The 19,714-nt window shown below is 36.5% G+C and overlaps 3 protein-coding genes across 11 annotated transcripts; 1 reads left to right on the top strand and 2 right to left on the bottom strand.

Annotated features, from left to right (window-relative positions):
* The first annotated feature begins 1,235 nt into the window (after positions 1-1,235).
* On the top strand, positions 1,236-3,276 carry LOC104742192 (uncharacterized). The gene is made up of 5 exons (XM_010463163.2): positions 1,236-2,094; positions 2,178-2,305; positions 2,391-2,503; positions 2,625-2,810; positions 3,024-3,276. The coding sequence occupies exons 1-5, from the start codon at positions 1,769-1,771 to the stop codon at positions 3,051-3,053; spliced, it is 783 nt and encodes a 260-aa protein (XP_010461465.1). The 5' UTR covers positions 1,236-1,768; the 3' UTR covers positions 3,054-3,276.
* A 245-nt stretch (positions 3,277-3,521) lies between these two features.
* On the bottom strand, positions 3,522-11,729 carry LOC147928623 (pre-mRNA-processing protein 40A). 9 transcript variants are annotated; one of them, XM_087484040.1, is made up of 29 exons: positions 11,524-11,729; positions 11,353-11,430; positions 10,811-10,961; positions 10,653-10,715; positions 10,378-10,566; positions 9,757-9,818; positions 9,444-9,513; positions 8,474-8,526; positions 8,332-8,389; positions 7,988-8,253; positions 7,832-7,901; positions 7,505-7,603; positions 7,314-7,382; positions 7,134-7,211; positions 6,880-6,966; positions 6,753-6,787; positions 6,560-6,665; positions 6,115-6,195; positions 5,940-6,029; positions 5,819-5,872; positions 5,620-5,736; positions 5,441-5,539; positions 5,294-5,341; positions 5,126-5,218; positions 4,689-4,796; positions 4,550-4,614; positions 4,351-4,453; positions 3,955-4,266; positions 3,522-3,860 (listed from the first exon to the last, which is right to left on the bottom strand). In XM_087484040.1, exons 5-29 carry the CDS (start codon positions 10,501-10,503, stop codon positions 3,723-3,725), a joined length of 2,487 nt encoding a protein of 828 aa, XP_087340166.1. In that variant the 5' UTR covers positions 10,504-10,566; positions 10,653-10,715; positions 10,811-10,961; positions 11,353-11,430; positions 11,524-11,729; the 3' UTR covers positions 3,522-3,722. The 9 variants fall into 9 exon arrangements, with proteins under 9 accessions (XP_087340166.1, XP_087340167.1, XP_087340161.1 ...); XM_087484041.1 differs by having other exon boundaries at positions 10,811-10,964; positions 11,524-11,688; XM_087484035.1 differs by having other exon boundaries at positions 10,653-10,964.
* A 367-nt stretch (positions 11,730-12,096) lies between these two features.
* On the bottom strand, positions 12,097-16,588 carry LOC104742190 (DNA replication licensing factor MCM2). The gene is made up of 16 exons (XM_010463161.2): positions 16,024-16,588; positions 15,769-15,923; positions 15,494-15,683; positions 15,171-15,390; positions 14,871-15,078; positions 14,635-14,769; positions 14,353-14,544; positions 14,095-14,267; positions 13,825-14,013; positions 13,636-13,752; positions 13,464-13,548; positions 13,224-13,367; positions 13,009-13,134; positions 12,729-12,911; positions 12,475-12,636; positions 12,097-12,386 (listed from the first exon to the last, which is right to left on the bottom strand). The coding sequence occupies exons 1-16, from the start codon at positions 16,427-16,429 to the stop codon at positions 12,261-12,263; spliced, it is 2,811 nt and encodes a 936-aa protein (XP_010461463.1). The 5' UTR covers positions 16,430-16,588; the 3' UTR covers positions 12,097-12,260.
* Positions 16,589-19,714: the final 3,126 nt, after the last annotated feature.

The raw sequence follows: 19,714 nt of genomic DNA, 5'->3' as shown, positions 1-19,714 counted from the left end.
TATTGTTAATGAAATAGTAATTTTGTATATTATTTATAAAATTTAAAAACCAAATTATTTTAAATTAATTATGTGAATTTTTGTTAATTAAAATAGTGAAGAAATACATTGTTTTAAAAATAAATTCATTCTATAGAAAACTCGAATTTCTTTTTCAACATTTTAAATCTAGTTAAAACAGATATTATACTTTTTGATGATATAATTTTTTTCTTCTTAAATCTATTTTTCATATTTGAAGTGATTATTGTATAAAATAAATAGCTAAAATAAATTAAAGTTTTATACATCTTGTGCAGTTGTGCGCTATTTGAAAACCATTAGATAAATGGTTGCTGGACATAAAAAAAACGGTCCAGTTGTTAATTTCTTCTCTTCAAAAACGCAAAGTAGGTTTTGTTTTACTTTTCCCAAAAACGCAAATTATTGAACATGTATACGAATGGTGACATAAAGCTTTTTTTTTAAAAAAAAAATCTTCAAATACGCACTTGAATGTGCTTCCATTCACACCCTATTTGTCCCGCGACAAACGATTTAATAGTGCGGTGCGGATTAACTGCAGTACATGCGGGACAAATGTATTTGCGGGACTAGTGAGGTTAATGCAAAATAAGCGGTATAAAATAATATTTGATTGGTGAAAAATTATTTGTGTTGCAGATTTTATATTATTTTAATAATAATTAGTATAATTATATATTTTCATTTGTTTGGTATAAAGAAATAAATATCTTTATTCATATACAAACCTTAAATACCTACAAGATAGTAAAATACATATTATAGATAAAATATAAGCAAATATATTATCAATTTAAATCAGTTATTGATTATTATTTTTAATGTAATAACATTTTCATCTATTATATATGAACTACAAAAACCAAAATTTAATTTGAATTAATCAAGTAAATTTTATGTATAAAAACCATAATTTATTTTAATTTTTGTTTATTTTAATGATCATTATGATAATTAAGTAGCATTTACAATAATACTATTTACTTTATCATTATTAACATTCAATTTTTATTGAAATTTAAGCCACATGTTATAAAATTATTTGTTAATATAGAAACTGAGTTTATAATCATTTATATTTATCATAATAATTTAAAATCTATTTTTAACATATGTATTCTTTGTGTTAATATAAATAAAATGTTATATAATAGTGTTTAAATTTTTTTACATATTAGTGAGAGAGTGAGAAGTACAGAGAGTCAGAGACTAGAGAGGAAAGATAAAAAACAAAAAATTCTTTTGTTTTTGATTTTTTATTTTTGTATAAGATATATATTATTTATATTGAAAAGAAAATAAAAAACTGTACTGTTTGATGTAGTTTCAAAAACCGCTAGGTAATGGCTATGGATTCTTGTAAAAGCGGTCCACCTTATAATCTATTGGACAAAAACTACAAAACCTTTTTTTTTCTTCTGAAAAACGCTAATTTGTCTTAAAAACCTTGATTGGTGATTGTAGTACGTTTTTGACAAAAAAATATCGAATACTGTTTTTTCATAGTCTCCATTCGCTGCTGAGTATTAAATAAGTAAAAAAATAGTTTTATGTATTTTTCTGCATAAATAAATAAATATCATGAAAGTAAAAAAAAAATTAGTTGGTATATTTTTGTGAATTTTTTTAAATGTTGATTTTTTTTTAAAATTGTTTTATTGAAAAGAAAAGTTGAGATAAATATATATATATGGTTGTCGGACGATTTGGCTTTCCCTTCCCCACAAAGGCATAGAAGAAGAGAATGTTAGTTCTTCGCACTCCCGCCGGACCTGTCTCTGCCGTCAGATTCATCACCAAATCCAATCCTTCTGCTTTCTCTTCTTCCGATTCATGGCTCGTCCCCGCTCCCAACACTCGCCGGCGAAAACGCGTCGTCCTCGCTGTCTCTAACCCCGACGGAAGCGTCAAGTCCAAACCCACTACTACTACTACTACCTCAGCTTCTCAAATCCCTTCTTCAGGAGATGAAACAGTTTTCGTGGGTCAGGAGAATGTTCCTTTAGAGGGTGTGATTCAATTTGATAAGCCATCATCTTCCACTTCATCCTCTAAGTTCACCAAATGGGGGTAATAAAAACTCTTACTTTACTTTTGGGATTGGTTTGCTTTTTGTTTTTGTTATCTCAATTTGTGTGTAATTTTATCTTCAGACGTGTGGCGTTACTTGCTGGTGGAGATGTATTGGCTCTGCTTATCTTCTCTGCAATTGGGAGATTTAGCCATGGTTTCCCTGTTTTTTCCATTGACACTCTCCACACAGCTGACCCTTTTATTGCTGGTATTGGTTCTTTATCACCTACTCTTTATCATTTTTGCGTTTCAGAAGCTTTGTTCCTAATAAAAATGGAAACTTTGTGTGGCAGGGTGGTTTCTGAGTGCGTATTTCTTGGGAGGGTATGCGGAGGAAGGGAGAGGGAAGAAGGGTCGGTCTAAAGCCGTGGTTGCAGCTGCGAAATCGTGGATTGTCGGAGCTCCGGTAAGGCTACATTAACCAATGTGAAAAAGCACCAATGTTGCTAGTGATAGTGTTTGACATGTACCTTTTAGGGATGTTAGCGTCTCTGTTAATTAATGAAAGGTTGTTGCTTTCATTGCAGCTTGGAATAGTCATTAGGTCAGCTTCATCGGGTCACATCCCGGCTTCGAGCTTTGTGTTGGTGACGATGGGAAGTACTGCTGTTTTACTTATTGGGTGGAGAGCACTGTTATTCAGTGTGCTTCCTACAGAGTCCAAGAAGAAAGATGATACGTATCGGAAGGGTAGCGCATTCGAACTATTTGAGGTATGTGAAGGCATTCTCTATTTCCTAACGTTGGCATTATCCTGTAGGTGCTTGTATGTTGTGATTATATATAGTAAGACAAAGCGAGATGTTGGTCTTTTTGTAGAAATTGTTTGTTAGTAGTACAAAGCTGGAACCTTACATCTGTTCTATATTTAGCATGTCAGTTCAAAGGTGATCTAATGATGTGTGATTTCATTTATGTTGTTGCAGTTGCTTACTTCATTGATAAGACGGTGGTGAAGGTGACTAGGTGAGCATCCTTAAACGTGTGAGTGGATGGAGGTTGAGATTCAACATGCACAAAATTGTAGATGTACTTTGGCAGAGTCGCCAAGAGATCATAAATAGATCAGTGTTGAAATATTTCAGGACCAACTGTAATAATATTGATATAGTTGCGCCCAGTAGAGGAGAAAACAACGATGAGAGATAAGTTATCTCAAGTCATATGTTTTAAGTTGAAGATGTTGGTTAGCTAGTGTTCGAAGACCTCATTGCAGGCCAACTATTTTTGGATGGTTGGATTCCAAACTAGAAATATCTTGCGTACAAAGGCATTGACCTTTCATGCGACTGGCAAGAACTGGGATTTGATAAAATTTGAAATAGGTGAACACTCAATTTAACCAAGTTACTAATAGAGAGTTCCATTTGACCAATTAACCAAGTTACTAAAAGAGAGGACGTACCGAAGTAGAAATCAGTCTATTTTAGCGTGTGTTTTTTTTTTTTCCATTGACGGTAATAATTAAAGATTTTGGTATATATCCAATTAATAGAGAAATGAAAAGAAAGTATACGTACCCTTACAAAGTGTGAAGATGAATCAAGAAAGAAAGCACATTGAGATGTATAAAGGTTTCAGATGAAGCAAAAATGTAAGAAAAACCTCTTACCACTTGTCAGCGGTTAATGTCGGATTTCGCCATCCTCCCCAACCTCTCCATCCTCTAGCTCGTCATAACCACTTCGACGACCACCCTCCCTTTGTTCTTTCATCTGTCTTTTATGCCGGTTTTCACTATCAGATTCAGGCGAGTTTGCGTGCTAGCAAGAAACCATAACCCTCTTAGTTTTGAATCTTAATACCACCAAACAAATTTCAAGCTTAGCTGACTCAGAATTGAAGTCTAGGGAGTACCTTTCTTGATTTTTTTCTATCATTACCATGTTTACGGGAGGATTTCTTTGACTCTTCTCTGTCATCTCTATCAGAACTGACATCTTCATCAGAATTGTGATGCCGTCTCCTATGTTTTCGGTCTCGATCTTTTCCCTTTCTTTTCTCCTCTTTGTGACCTTCGCTCGCTTCTACAGCAGTCTCACCATCTGATTCTTCCCTTTTACTCCTCTCTTTTCCCCTCTCTTTTTCACGTTCCCTTTCCTTTTCCCTTCTCTCCTTATCCTTGTCTTTCCGCTTCTCCTTCTCATCCCTTTCCTTCTCTTTTCTAACCTGAAAAGAAAAGAGACAATAAAGTCTTAGAGACCCGTTTTTACATTAAAGAGAAAAAAAATTCCTGGCACGACAAATCAATACCTTTTCCTCATCACGCTTACGCTCCTTTTCCTTTGCCTTTTCTTGTAAACTCGTTATGTATTCCTCAAATAACCCTCTGCTAACACTTTCATCTCCAATCGATCTGCAGATATTCGAAATGAGACATTAAGAAGGTAGAACTACAACCTTTTGTTTTAATTACGGTGAAGCATCCAATACAAAGCTATAAACTATTTACCTGTACTCTTGACTTTCTTCAATCAGTGGTTTGGTATCTTCCCAATTTGAAGCTGCGGTTATTTCCTAAACCAATAACACTATGTTTAACGTCCCAGAGAATCCAGTCAGAAAAGAAAGTCACCACGGGTAAGATATACCTTGAGAGTGCGCAACAGATTGGTAAATTCTTCAGCCATACGGTGAAGCTTTCTGGCCTCTTTTTCTTCTTTTTCCTTCATTCTCTCAACCAAATCATCATATATAAGCTGATAAACAGGAGAAAAAATATTAGAGCATATATCAACTGAACTTTGAAAGAATATCATCATCTCTGCTGTACTCAAGACAATATGTCAATCAGAATTTTATCCAGAGCATTAGTCAAAACATATTTATGCAACTCTCATCAAAAATGAATCTAAAAGCAGGTGAAAAATAACTCATTGCAGGTGTCGGATGGGTTAAAGCATGCCAGGAACAACAATTTAAGCTATAGAAACAGAAGTTTGAACCAGTAGCTTATATATTTATTCCAAACAGTAACTGTTGATTAATTTATCTAATGACACATGTATTTTCACAAATAAGCCCGTACCTTTAAATTTATGTCTGATACTGGTTGAGGACTGAGATCTTCTGAAATAGCAGATTTAAAATCTTCAAACAGCCAAGAGGAGACCATGGAAATCTGGTGGTAGACAAAGGGATTAGTAAAATGGTCGGTATAGTAATAAGCAGAAATGCAAGCTATCCGTTGACTTGCCTTCCTTGACTTCATAGCTTCCTTTACGCGACTCTTATCCTCATGATACTGTCAATCAAAACACAAATGGTTGGATTATCACAACACAACTATCAGATTCACTCAAATCTACCCTTAGAGAAATATAATTTATCTAGTCCGAATTACCTGTTTCTCTAACTCTTCTGTGACATCTTCGAACAAGTCTTTCGGAGTTGAGCCAGACGTATTAGATGCAACAGCTTGGTATTGGGGCAACTCCTTTAACTGTACATAAAATAACTGAGTGAAAGAATCCAATATAAAATATAATTTGTCCAAAAAAGGGATCTAAACTGGTGAGACACCTCAATGCAATAATCCAACCAGTACGTCTTGGCTGTAAGGATGCCAGCAGCAACATGTTCTTCCAATAGTGTACGAAATGCATCACGGTTTTTTCTCTCGGCCCGCCTTACATGTTCCTAGCTCCACAAGAAAACGAAACCATGAGCATTGGAGTTTTAAGAGGAAAAGTTAGGTTACAACTCTGAACATTGACCTTACTTTCTCTACTTTCTTCAGCTCCTCTTCTTCCTTCTCTAGTTCAAGAATGTATTCCTGGAATAACAAACATTAGAAACAAATTCTAATGTGGCATCCTGAACTACTTGATGAAGTAACTTACCTCAAAACCAATCAGGCGATCTATCTTTTCAAGACAGAATCTTTCATCATCCTCCAGTCTATCTTGAACTTTGCGCCATTGTGTACCAGCCTTAAAACAAGTATTATAAAAGGCATTATGGCGAGGTCTACGAAAAAAAGGTTTGCAGGAATAAGATTCACAAACAATGATGTACTTTGATAAAGTCACAGGTTTCAAGAAACTTCCGATACTCTGCCATATGTTGCCGATGCTCCTCCTGTGCCTTATTTCTTTCCTGCACATTAACGGATTCATGATGTCAATTAAAATAATGAACTTTCCCCTTCTACAAAGCAAAACATTGTATTCTCAATAGATGCTTCAAAAACCATCATGCCGGTGCACCAGATAAATTCTCAGCGACAATCTAAGCACCCACACAAATTATTGTGTATTTTAAGACATGCCTCTTGTATCATACGAAGCGAGAAAACCGTTTGAACCGTAATAACCAAAAAACAAAGTTCTCTGGTCCAACACCTTCATGTGCATAGGCATGCCATGTTTTGCTTAGCAGCACAAAGTATCATACGAAACAACAAACAGCCAAATCTACACATGAAAACGAAAAGCCCCAAAAAAGAACCCAGATGATTTACCTTCCTCTCAAGTTCCACAATATAATTGTCAAAAAGATCTTCACGATCCCTTGAACGGTCAACAGCTTTAAAGCGCTCATCATTTTCAAACAAACTCATTGCTTTGCTGGTGAGGAAATAGTTTCCATTAGCAAATGTCATGCATACAATAAAGAAAAGAGCCAAAGATCTTGTAATTGACTGAAAGCCATACCTCCATTTTATGGATGACGAAAGCTCTTCACACTCCTGAAGTCAAGAAATATTATTAGAACATAAAACAGGTCATCAGTCACACTAAACAAACAAAACACCGAACTTCTGACTCCTTTGGTACATACCTCTAGCATCTTGACAAATTCTTCCCGAGCTTTCTTCTGTCTTCTTCGTCTTTCCTCAGCTTCCACTTTTTTCCTTTGACCAAGATACTGGAGAATTTAATTTGACAGTCAGGTGTAAGCGTTAGAGCTACTGAAAGTCGAAATCTACCAGTGAAAACATAATTACATCACAACTAAAGAGTGCAACACATTATTTAACAAGGTAAAAAAAAATGCAATTCCACATTATAGCTAAGAACTAAGAAACTATATACCTCGTTAAAAGCTTGTTTCCGCTCACCTAGAGTCCTCAAAGCACCATACCTTTTGTCGTGAACAATCTCTTTCAATGTCTACAAGGACTCAAGGAGATGATACGGTCAGCGACGAAGAGGTAGATGGTTAGGAAGAGGATGCTGAAATATCGATCAAAGTCACAAATACTAGCACATTACCTGTTCCCATGTCCAGTCAGAATGAACATTTACAGATTCCAAAAGAGACTTGAAAGCAGCTTTAGCCTCCTAGAAAAAAAATAACCAAAATAGTACAAAAATAGATGGTTGGCAAACAATTGCACTTGCACACGAAAACGTTATGCTACAGAAAAGAGATATCATGAGGAGAAAATAGGATAAAAAATTACCTGCTTAGTAGCATATACCATAGGTTCCTCAACATTTGCTTTGGCACCAGCAGGTGACAGATTTGCTTTTCCATTCACCGACCTTTCCTTATTGTCAGCCTAACAAAACATTCGAAATAATGAGAAAGCATACCATGATGTAAAGCTTGACCATAAATATTCATGAAACCACCACATCATCACACATATAGTAATTATTATACATAACTTTTCCAATAACTCGTACATGTTAATGTAAACAGAGTAGAAACAGGTAAACGGAAAACATATGAATAAACTTTTAGAATCTAGGCAAATCATTGTAGAAAAGGAAAGTTAAAATCATGCCTCATTGTTTTGTGTTGTAGCTCCATTATTTGAATCATTTGCCCCCCGAGACGGTAAATTATCCGCTTTTCTGTTATGATGGGTACAAAAGATAAATTCAGAGGCATGATAGAGTGTATAATCATCAAACAAAACTTCCCCAAGTAAAAATAGTACATTGCAGTAGCCTCAGTATCAGTAGCTGCACCAGACGTTGGAGTAACAGGAGCAACTGAGGGAGGATGGGCGACAGGTACAGCCAAACCCGCTTGGATAGGGCTTGAAGAATGTCCAGGAAGTGTTGAAGATGAGCTGGGAGCAACAGAGGTCGCAGTGCCAACCGCTAGATCAGATGAGGATGCAACATTGTGGGACAGAGGAGTAGATCCAGCTTCGGAAAGGGACCTCTTTTCACTAGCTAGTTGGGCTTGTTCCCGAGCTAACTGCATACAACAACTACACAGGTTTAACATAGGCTTTGCATTGGGGAATGTGTACGAGAGAGAAATAAATTGGTAGACCTTCAAATCTTCTGGAATTGTCCACTTAGACTCCTTTGTAACCTTGTTATAATAATATCTGTGTAAATTGAATCAACTAATCAGTTGCAACAATGGAAAATAAGCACTATACAAATACCAAATGAAATTCAAAGATGCATACTTCTTTCCATCAGCTGTTGTAAATTCCTTCCATACAGTGGATGCATCAGCCCGCTGTAGAAAGAGATTTTAGATTGCAAGAAACTATAAAATTGCATATACATGGTAGATTTTGATCAATCAATCAAGTCTGTTTCTACAGAAACCCAGAATGTCATTAAAAGGTTACGGGATCAAAGTGTAAAAAAGAAAGATGTATGTGGTCCTATATGCATCGTAGCAATGAATATATCAACAAGGCAGGATTTTATCAGGTCAATCAACCAAATTAAGTTCATAAACGTCAAGAAAGAAACCAAGACAGGATTTTATTAGGTCAATCAAATAACTTGTTTCAAAATACCCCCAAACTGGTTGCCGTTTGCATTCAAATATCATTCTTCTAGTATATGATATCCAACCAAGTTAAAAACCAACGTGCATAGACAGATTTGATGCAAAAAAATTGTTATGTAAAACAATAATAAGCAGAGGGGGGTCAAATATACTACTTGTATAAAGAAGTGGGACAAGAGTACTATTGAAGTTCTTCTATTTGTATAAAGAAAACAAGGACAGAGTCTAGAAACACATAATTTTAATATAAAACAAGAAAAAGACGATCAGAAAAATATTTAATAGAACAAACATCATAAATTAGCAATCCGATCCCAGCCTGACTATAAAGTTGTCACCTAAGAATTTACACAAAAGAAGTGAAAAACAGGGAGCATCGGTAGCCTGTTTTAATAAATTGAAAGCTGCTTTAGATGAGCACGTAGCAGTCATTATATATATCCACAGTTACCATTGAGTTTCCAAATCAGTGGAAAAGAATATGCAAATGACACAGTTCAACATCATTTTTCTAGACAAAGCATGCAACCGTTTACATAACAGTAAAGTGGACACACCAACTAAAAGACTGATAAGCTTCAACGACCAGCAAGATAAAAATCATCTTAGAAGACTGGCTACTTTATAAGTCTCACCTCAAGTGGTGACATCAGTTCAAGAGGTTTCTCCCAGCTTGATTGTTTAGTCTGCTTATTGTAATAATACCTAGAAAAGATAAGAATTTATCAGATCACGCGAAAAGTTTTCGACTCCATAGACTTAAAGCCATGACACACACATCTGCATGGACCTTATGAAAGGTTCAAAAGATGAGTAGCTTACGAACAATTTCCAACTAAACTAATCAATTTCGATTGGGAACTGCATGAACACAAAACTACGGTACAAAGAGTGACATGTAGGACGATAATTGGTGCCTAAACATGAAACAGTGATTCAGTAACATACTTTCTCCCATCAGCAGATGTATGCTCCTGCCAGTCAGATGCAGATTGCGGAGTCAAGCTTCCCTGGAGTCAAAATCCAACATGAATATTAAGCTACAATTTGCATAAGAGAAATAGTGCATAAGAGAAATAGTGCATAAAGAAATACCAATAAGTTTGATAAGAGTACATCAACAATGCCATATTAGCTAGTTAGTAATCGAGTATAAATAGGAAAAGGTTCTGATGTGTAGAGGTATCAAGTATTTTGTGGTTTGCTAGGGGCCTCTTGCGGCTTGGAGGAGTTTTTGGGTTCTCAACAACAAAACCGTACGTCTTCAAACCTTATTCGAGTTTGAGCTAAGTTAAGGTCCAGAGGAGGTGTGACCATAGTATTTAATAAATCTAAATAAGTCGATGTCTATATAAAACTTTGCTAATACGTTGAGGAACGCTCGATTCATATACAAATACTATCTCAAAATAGTCCAGAGGAAGGTTGAAATGCTATAAATGATAGAAGACAACTCAACATAATATGATTTGACGTTTTAGTAAGAGATGGTTTCATAATTAACAACAGATTTAAGCATAAATACAAGTCACCAAAACATATTTGTGATCAGTAATCGTAGCCACTTACTGGGTCTGTGGAAAGTGCGACTGGTGTTTGTTGCTCAGTCTGCTGCACAGGGGAAACAAGTGATGTACTTTGATTTACAGGAACAGGCCAAGCGTTTGCTGCTGGAGGGACACCGGCCGCATGCATCTGAGAATTTGGTTGGACCAATGATGGTGGTGGTTGTTGCTGAGGATAAGAAGATGGTACAAACTGCAGGAACAAGAATCCACTAGGAAAATGAAAACGAATCATACATAAAGGTTATCCGCCCACAAATATAAGAACAGAAGTCTCACAGTATATGAAGAAGAAAATGGAGGTCCAGATGTAACAAAGCCCGTCGCTGGAGGTGCATTTGGCTGTTGTTGAGTAGATCCAGAAGTGAGAATCTGGTTTGTTTGAATATAAGGAACTGATACAGCCTGTGACGATGATGTAATATGACCAGGCTGACCTGGTCTCACTGGAAAGAGCTGCTGTATGGGCTGAGAAAACTGTGGAGGCTGACTCTGAGCATTTGGAGGTACATGTCCATAGGGGTGAAAAGGCTGTGAAGCTGCAGGAACAAAATGCTGACCCTGTTGCCCAGGAACCATCGGCCGAAACTGCTGGAAAAAATAGTCTCATAAGCACATCTAATAGATCACAGACTATCATCCCATAGAAATTTTGTAGTTATGCAAATCCAGTTATACAGTTCAATATATGTAATGAGACACATACTTCAGCTTCTTAGCTTTCGCTACATCAACTCCAGTAAAAATAAAACCCCACAAACTATTAAACAATGACAGAAACTAAACATCAAAGAAACCTAATACGTTTGAGCTTAATCAATTAAACTTCGTCTAAGTCTCTAGTTTAAGTTGAAAAGAGCTTCTTAATTAAATTGTATCAAAATCAAATTGCGTAGAACATATCATTATATCAATCGAGTTGCTTCGAATTCCAGGAAACGAAATACAAGAGAGAGAGCAACTTTGGCACTTTTCGCACCTGAGCACCAGAAGACGGGGGAGGATTATTCGACATTCTCACACAAAATAAAGCTTCCTTTACAACTTACGGCTTAATCTGAAGAGCAAAACATCCCAACTTCCAGCTCAATATTTCAGAGGGAGGACATGTAGATAGCAAAAACCCTAACGAATAGACGAAAGCACATACCAGGGCCAATGATGAATCAGGGAGTATCGAGGAGGACGACGAAGTCTCACCAAACGCAGGTTTCACAAAATTCTTAACCCTAATCGGAACTGAGCGAGCGGAACTACTCCGGATTGCGAAAACAAAACAAGTTTGTCGATGAACACTCGAATCCAGTCGACAGATGTTGCCTTCCTTCGCTTTTTTTTTTTTTTTAATTTAGTTACAAAAACGGCATGTAGTCCTGACGTCACCGCTTAGTACTGTATTTTTGGTTCGGTTTTTCTTTGTGATTTCAGATTTCCGGTTTAGTAATAATGGTAAACCTGAGTTAAGATGGATGGTTTTGTTAATGTTAAAAGTTTTTGGTTCAGATTCGAATTATATAAAGATCAGTTATTTCTGGATACAAAATTTAAATTTGTTCCCAATAAGAGTAGGCATTAGATGGTGATTATCAACGCATAATTAAACGTCATTTTTTTAGTTTGGTAATTGTAACTTTAGGCCAAATTTTCAAAATTTACAATTTGAGCAACTCAAAACCGGTTGACAGGATCATATGCGTTCTTCTCAAATTCAAAGGCTCAAAAGTTTTAAGAAAAAAGGAAAGCTGCAATAATATCTTAAAATGCCTACTGCAAATTCTTGAGCAACTCATAATCTTAACACAAAACGAAACTATCGTCCTAATAACCCAACATTTTTAATGCGATTATAAACCTAAGTTGATAGTGACTTGAAGCTCGCCTTATTGTTTACCAAGTGACTAGCCTTCTAGGACACCTGATCATTCCTCGACCATTGTCCAACTCGAAATGAGCTTTGGAAAAATCAGTGCTTGAAAAGAACGGCCTTAGATCTGCAATGTCGTATTCCTTGGCCTGAAATGTAGACATAAATAAGAGTTAGTGAAAAATATCTATTAGGAAGCGTGCTTCTAATATTAGCCTAATCATACATGGTAATTACCTTTGTCTGCAGCTCCTCTATCTTAACCTCGATAGATGGTAGTCCTGAATTTGATCCTGAAATGATTTCTTCAAACTTCAAGGCATTCTTTATGAGCTCTTTCAGAAGAACAAGCAGCAATGAGTTGAAGTCCTTTTTGTATGTAATGTATCGTTTGAAACTCTGCACAGGAGTAAATAAGTTCCATCAATACAGACATCAGAATCCATAGATACAAAACTCACCGAACACCTGAATGAAAAGTTCTTTAATACCTCTCTTAGAGTTCTCTGGACACCAAATTTCTGGGTCGATATGAAAGAGTCAAGCAGCACTCGAATGGCCATATTAACATCTTCTTCAGTAACATACTGTCTAAGGTGCATCCTAGCATGTGCTTCAGACATTCGGATCATGGACTCGAGGTGCCTTGTCGCGATAGAAACTCCTTGACCGTTCTGAACAAATGGTTAAAGCAGGTCAAGAGATTATAACATGATATTTGAGAAAGACATAATCCATGAGTACAATTAATAATCAAGAATTGAAACCTACCATTGATTCTCGTCTTAGATTAGCATAAACAGTCTCTAACTTCTTGGCATCTAGTTCACCCAGTTTTGGGAATATATACAACTTCGAGTATGTTAAGTATTTCTTCAGCAGGTTCTGGGGAAGAACCTGTATATAAAATAATATTTTGATCAAGACATGAAAACATGAAAACATGGAAACTTCAAAAGAAGCAGCTACAACTGAAAATCACAGACCTCGGGATCAGTAGAACCGCTAGATCCCTGAATGCCATCTTGGGGCTCGCTATCTTCCATCTTACCACCTTTGGGTTGTGATTTGAAGTGGCTATTGACAACAAATTCAGCAAGCATTTCATCTGTAACTGGGTCAACCACATCCTGAAGCCATATAATTGGTTTAAGTCATGTCAATAACCAAAATAGTTAACACAATCAATGATATGATAGCAAGAACAAGACGCAGAGGTTTAGAACCTTGACAACACACAATATATCAAAACGAGAAAGGATCGGATCTGTCAACTCGACGTTCTGTGCAAATGACTTGGATGAATCGTACCTGAAATTGCAATGTCACAAACAAATTAGCAAGATCAAAATGACAAAGTTTAGATCAGTAAATTTGGGGCATTAGTTACTTATTTACCTTCCACCAACTGGATTAGCTGCGGCAATAACAGAGCAACGAGCTTGAAGGGAAGTAACTATTCCTGCCTTTGATATACTAATACTCTGTTGTTCCATGGCTTCATGGATACTCACCCTGGTTACAAAACTTATATGGTCAGCGCCATTTTGTTCAGAAAAGTAATTATCATTAGTTGCATTTTGTTACCTGTCCTGGTCGTTCATCTTGTCAAACTCATCGATAAGACAAATTCCGCGGTCAGCAAGTACAAGAGCCCCTCCTTCAAGCGTCCACTCCCTTGTAACTGGATCCTTGTGTACTGCTGCAGTTAGACCAACAGCAGAAGCTCCCTTTCCAGTCGTGTAGACAGCTCGTTGTCCAGTTTTCTCAGCATACCTAGACGAAACAATTAAGCAGTTAATGAAAATATTCACCACAGGAATTAATGAAGTCAGCTGGCCAAGATAGTTTTCTTACTTCAGAAATTGTGATTTTGCTGTTCCTGGATCACCTAGTAGAAGTACATTAATATCTCCACGCAATCTGTGTTTCCCTTTAATATTTTTCTCTTGGCCTCCAAACATAGCAAGAGCAAGAGCTGTTTTGATATCTTCGTGGCCATATATTGACGGAGCGATTGACTTAATGATCTGAAATTGAAATTGAATTGATGTTAATAGGAATGTCTTTGAAGCAATTCAAAGGTTTTATTAGGAGGATTTAAATCCAACTTACACGTTCAACTATACGTGGGTCCTTGGACAGCTCTTCGATTTGTGTCTTGTCTTCTTGGGTTAGCTTGTATGCAGAAAAGAGGTCTTGCTTCTTTGTAACATAGTTAGCTTCCACCACAGTGGCAAAGACAGGAAATCCATTCTTTGTGTTCAAAGATAGGTCAAAATTGTTGGTGTATATGCCAGTAATCTCCTGCAAATCATCTCATGCAAGATAAAATCAATCACCTACCATGCACAGGTGTGCAAAGTATTAAAGAAGAGTAATGCATGAAGAACATACAATTTCTTCTCCAGGACGTGCACAATCAATAAGGTCATTCAGCAGGATAACTTCCTTATGTCTTGGGAGTCGTCCAGCAGGCACTGTTCCTGGACTCTCTTGGATTGTAAGCTTTTGATAGTTCCTGTATATTGTCTGAAACAAGAGAGTAAATTAATTTGTGGTCAATTTCACATTCCAACTCAGAGCTTACATTGACTTTAATGGAAAATATTAGAGAGGACATAGAATCCGACCTGTTCGACATTAACAGTAAACGGTCCTTTTGACTGGCATTCAGAACAAGATCCGACCTTGACTTCTGAATAAGAGTTTTGAAAGAAAGGTCCCAAAACAGCTCCGCACTTGTTACAATCATATTTCACCTGCTGCAGTTGAGGAAAGACCCCAGAACGCCTTGTGACAACTCCACCAATGCGGATCATCGTGTTGAGATGAATCTGCCTGACAATTCACAAACAAAAAGATTAAGTTGAAATCTAGTGAAGAATAACAAAACTCATCATCTTTATCTATGAATTCAGACATAGTGATACCTTATGTTCCGAATCTGATCATTAACTGGTAGGTTGGTAACACGAACATAGATCTTTGTGTGAATATTCTTGTAGTTTGGATGCAGATCAAAGATGACCTTTTCCGTAACTTCCTCCATGACTTCAAGAACAGGTTGGGGAGCATCCGCCAACCAGATGGCAATATTCGGGTGGACATGTATGAATTCTTTGTAATCAATTTCCAGACTGCACTTATTAGCTGCAAATAAGCCATACATAGAAAGTTCAGAGATCTAATGATTGTAAATATACCAGTAAAGAAGGAACTCATGTAGCTATAGCAAAACCAAAAAAGAAAGTACCTGAAACCATTTCGTTTATCAAACGAACATATTCAATGTCTCCATTATCATTCTTTGGTTTCACATAAGTAAGCAAAAAGTCTTTGAACTTCTTGGCAATGAAACGTCTCACTTCATCTCTCATAACCCATTCCCTCAGAGTTCCTTGAATCCGATACATCTCAAACTCTGCCTCATCCTCATATTCATCCTGTATTAACAAATAAACCAACCATTAGCACTAGCAAAACACACACCTAGCACCACCAAGTAAGTACAAAGATACACAATCATACCTCATCCTGATAATCATCAGTTTGATCAGTCATAGAGATATCTGGCTGTGACCCTCCTGGCGAACTTGGAGGGTTTCCATCAGGATCACCATTACCTCTTGGTGGAACCGTAGTCCGAGACCTCTTCGTAGGTCTGTAATTCCAATCATCCGAATCTGTATACAAAAACAACCCAACTCAAATCTATATCCAGGGTTCAATTAGGGTTCCGATTACTGGTACTGAAACACGAGATTTGGGGATTTTTTAATTTACCATTATCATGAAGAAGATGAGGAAGCTTGCGGTTCGCAGCTCGAGTTTCACGAGCATCGAGTACAGCCTCAGCCGCACGACGGTCAAGCATAACCTGATCTAAATCTCTCTCATCTTCGACGGAATCATCTAATCCATTAGACTCATACTGATCATTCCCATCCATCTTCCGATAATCTTCCAAGTAATTATCGTTGTAGAGATCTTCTCCTTCTTCTTCTTCTTCCTCCTCATCCGCTTCCTCAGGCTCATCCCTGATGATTTGGGTGTCTACGGCGGCTTCTTCGTCGGAGAAATTCTCGGAGTTTTGGCTCGTACTTATAGGTAACTGATCTGTGTTGAATCCAGCGGAAGAAGGAGAAGCTGGTGACGACGGCTGGTTATCTGAAGAATCTTCTCCCGCCATTTTCTCTTACTTTCTCTCTCTCTCACTTTTACTCCGGCGACGGAATCAGGGCACAATACCACTCGTTTATTGGGTTTTCTCGTCGACTAGGCGGGAAATCTTCGCGCCAAACTGATATACGTAATTGGGCCTTTAGAGGGCCAATAAATCTGGGCTTTCACTTATATTCGGCACAAGTACTTACTATTTACATAATCATCGCAATCATTAGATGAACTGTCAGAGGATGATGTGAACGTAATTTAATTTGGTCAACACGTAGATAGAGTAAATTAGTAATAAAATTTGACCCAACCGAAGAGAGAGTTCTCTGTTTTTGTCTTTTCCACACTTATTTGCTTGAGATTGGCAGTAGAAAATTTTCTACTGATAGTTGAGATTTACAGTAAAAAGTATAAAATATTAATATGGTTACAAAGTATTATGTATCTTTAACAAAAAGAAAATAACTTTTTTCAAAAAGTGACTTTCTTTTTTATATGGGAAAAAACCCAAAAAATACCTTAAGTCAGATTTAGTATCTTAAGGTTTTTAGTTAGAATAGAAATATATTTCATTTATATATATTTAGTTTAAAAATATATCACCTCTGTTGAAATATATATATATATATATCACCTCTTAAATTATTGATAAATTCAACATGTGAGACCACCAGTTAAACAACAATTACAAAATCAATAAACAAACTAGATTTGGATCCGTGCTGTAGCACGGATTGAAATACATTTCATTATTTTTAAAACATTATATATGTAATTGTTTATAATATTATTTGGATGCAACTCATGCAAACAATTTTTATGGTAAATATCATTCATAGAATGTAAATCTATTATGTAAATTTTATATTATTAATTTTAATCCGTGCTAGAGTATATAAAATTATTAATCTGTGCTAGAGTGTGTCCAGCATGTTCTATGCTAGAATATATAAAAATTTAATCGGTGCTAGAGTATGTAAGTCTTAAAATTATAATATAAATAAAAAAATCAAACCCGTGCTAGATATAAGACTAAAATCTTTGTGGTTTTAGACTAAAAACTTGAACGTTGTGGTTTATCAATAAAATCTGTGGAAAATAAATTTGTAATATTGTGTTTAAGGATCTTTGGAAACAACTTGATATAAGACTAAAATCTTCCAAAAATACAGTTTCCATATCCATGATTTTATTTATTACCATTAATATATCAATTATCAATTTGGAATATCTCCAATTAAAGTTGCACCCAATATTTAAGTGTAACCATTAATATATGAATTAATCTATAACCTATTTATAACTTATTTGTAACCATTTATTAAAAATATAAAGTCTACAAAAACTATGTTGTGTACTTCCTTTTATTAAAAAAAGATATGTAAACTCTAATTTAAATTATTTTTAAAAATATATACAATTTTCATCTAATACTTCAAAACATATTAAAGCGGTATGGTGGTAAGTTACAAGGTACAATTAATTTTTTCAACGAGTTTGAAACAATCCAACATTACATGAAGTTTCTTTTGGGTTATTTTTTAATTTGTTTTTACTAATCGGATTAGCATGCAATAAATTCTGAAGTTCCGTGAAAGGATTCATCAACTGCATGTTGTTTATACGTGAAATGACAGACAGTGCAAATCCCAAATCCTGAAACCACAGTGTGCCTCTCTGTCTCTCTCTCTCTCTCAAATTCAAAAGTCAAAATTTTTGAAAAAAAATTAATTTTTATCGTCCTCACGAAAACAGTGCAATATTCAAAATTCAAAATGTAAATCGTCCTCACGGAGTAAGTTTTATCGAAACACTCATCTTCGTCCTTTGTCGAGTCTCGTGTGTGGTTTTGCTTAGAATCGAAGCTTGTTGTTACATGCTCGTTCTAGAATCGAAGTCTCTGTCCTCAATCTTCTCTGAATATTGAATCTCCATATCCAGCTATATCTAATCTCTAATTAATCAAAGTTTCTTAGATTAGCGTTATAATTTTCTCGGAATCTGAGATTTTCTGGGGTATTTTTTTTTTGCCAAAACAAATTTGGGAACAACAGATCAATAGGAAGCGAAGCAATAGCTATATAAACCAAGGAGTGCTCGTCTGCAGAACATGTGGCGAGGTTCGATAAATTGGATTCGCCGCTCACTGAAATGAATCAAGCTTTATCGGCGTTGTCGAATCACCATGAGAAACGTCCGATGAAACCGGAGTCTTCGCATCAAGATTCGCAGCTTCCGATCTTCACCGGCGGTGATCCAAAACAGTGGATCCCGGTGATTGAAGCTCAATTTGTTGGTGGTGACTAGTATTCAGAGAAGGAGAAGTTGGCGTTCATTTCCAACTTTCTTGGTGGCCAAGCAATATATTGGTTCCACAAGGAACAATCCTCGATTACTTTTAGGTGGAGCGAAGTGAAGGATGGTTTATTGTTAACGATCTAGATTGTTGGTGGGGGATTTAGTACCCCCGACATACCGAACTAAACCACAAAGACAATTTGGTTATTTAACCGGGAATCCGGTTAAGAACTCAATTAGGTCATTTAAGCCCAATTCGGACATAGGAAGCCCAGCCTCGAAGGAGAAGAACCGACTTCTACTTCGCCCAGCGGCCGACTCAAGAGATAAAGCAACTTTCCTTATTTCAGTTCGCCTCATAGGGAAAATTAATATATTATGCGATCTATGAATATGTATAAATAGGGAGAAACTTCTCCATTGTAAATCATCCATTATTGAATACAATTATTCAGTTCTCTTCTTGTTCTTAGCAATCTAAACCCTAATTCTTCGAGATCAATTCTTTTTCTTCTAATTTCAAAGCTTAGATCGGTTTTCTAGAGAGATTACTTTACTGAATTTGTTTTCCCCCATAAACAAATTCATTGTGGAAACCTAGTTTCTACAATTGGCGCCATCTGTGGGGACCGCAAATCGTCTCTAAAAGTTACTCTCTAAGAAAATCTCATCCGAAAAAGTTCTTTGAAAAGCCTACGATAATGTCTTCACTCATCACCGAAGTCACCGGAGCGAACTGTACCACCTCCAGCACGCCCGATGTCATAGGCATTGCATCTGCTCAAGACAACGCTGCAACACAGAGCGGTGTATCAACCAGGCCGGCTACCGCCGTGTACGTTCGCCGCCCCGTCAACGAGTCGACGAACCTAACCGATGTCTCCTCCGAACTCCCAGTTGAGGTCAGATCTAAAGGGGAGACCAGCCAGGAAGCAGGACGAACTCGCGAAGAGACAGTCAATCTCGACACGGAGCTCCCCGATGAACAACCCCCAGATGAGGA

The sequence above is a fragment of the Camelina sativa genome, chromosome 14, assembly GCF_030686135.1.
Source record: "Camelina sativa cultivar CO46 ecotype springtype chromosome 14, ASM3068613v1".
Classification (NCBI taxonomy): Eukaryota; Viridiplantae; Streptophyta; class Magnoliopsida; order Brassicales; family Brassicaceae; genus Camelina; species Camelina sativa.
Note: the sequence above shows the minus strand (reverse complement) of the source record. Positions and strands in the feature narration are given on the sequence as shown.

What these genes read in the sequence shown, in the direction of transcription:
- LOC104742192 (XM_010463163.2), top strand. Translation starts at nt 1,769, where the DNA reads ATGTTAGTTCTTCGCACTCCCGCCGGACCTGTCTCTGCCGTCAGATTC. An exon ending in TCTAAGTTCACCAAATGGGG is followed by an intron (nt 2,095 to 2,177) that starts GTAATAAAAACT and finishes TTTTATCTTCAG; the next exon opens with ACGTGTGGCGTTACTTGCTG. An exon ending in GCGCATTCGAACTATTTGAG is followed by an intron (nt 2,811 to 3,023) that starts GTATGTGAAGGC and finishes ATGTTGTTGCAG; the next exon opens with TTGCTTACTTCATTGATAAG.
- LOC147928623 (XM_087484032.1), bottom strand. Translation starts at nt 11,388, where the DNA reads ATGTCGAATAATCCTCCCCCGTCTTCTGGTGCTCAG. An exon ending in ATCGCCTGATTGGTTTTGAG is followed by an intron (nt 5,873 to 5,939) that starts GTAAGTTACTTC and finishes TTGTTATTCCAG; the next exon opens with GAATACATTCTTGAACTAGA. An exon ending in CAGAAGAGTTAGAGAAACAG is followed by an intron (nt 5,342 to 5,440) that starts GTAATTCGGACT and finishes TTTGATTGACAG; the next exon opens with TATCATGAGGATAAGAGTCG.
- LOC104742190 (XM_010463161.2), bottom strand. Translation starts at nt 16,429, where the DNA reads ATGGCGGGAGAAGATTCTTCAGATAACCAGCCGTCGTCACCAGCTTCT. An exon ending in CTGATGATTATCAGGATGAG is followed by an intron (nt 15,684 to 15,768) that starts GTATGATTGTGT and finishes TTGTTAATACAG; the next exon opens with GATGAATATGAGGATGAGGC. An exon ending in CACGTCCTGGAGAAGAAATT is followed by an intron (nt 14,545 to 14,634) that starts GTATGTTCTTCA and finishes GATGATTTGCAG; the next exon opens with GAGATTACTGGCATATACAC.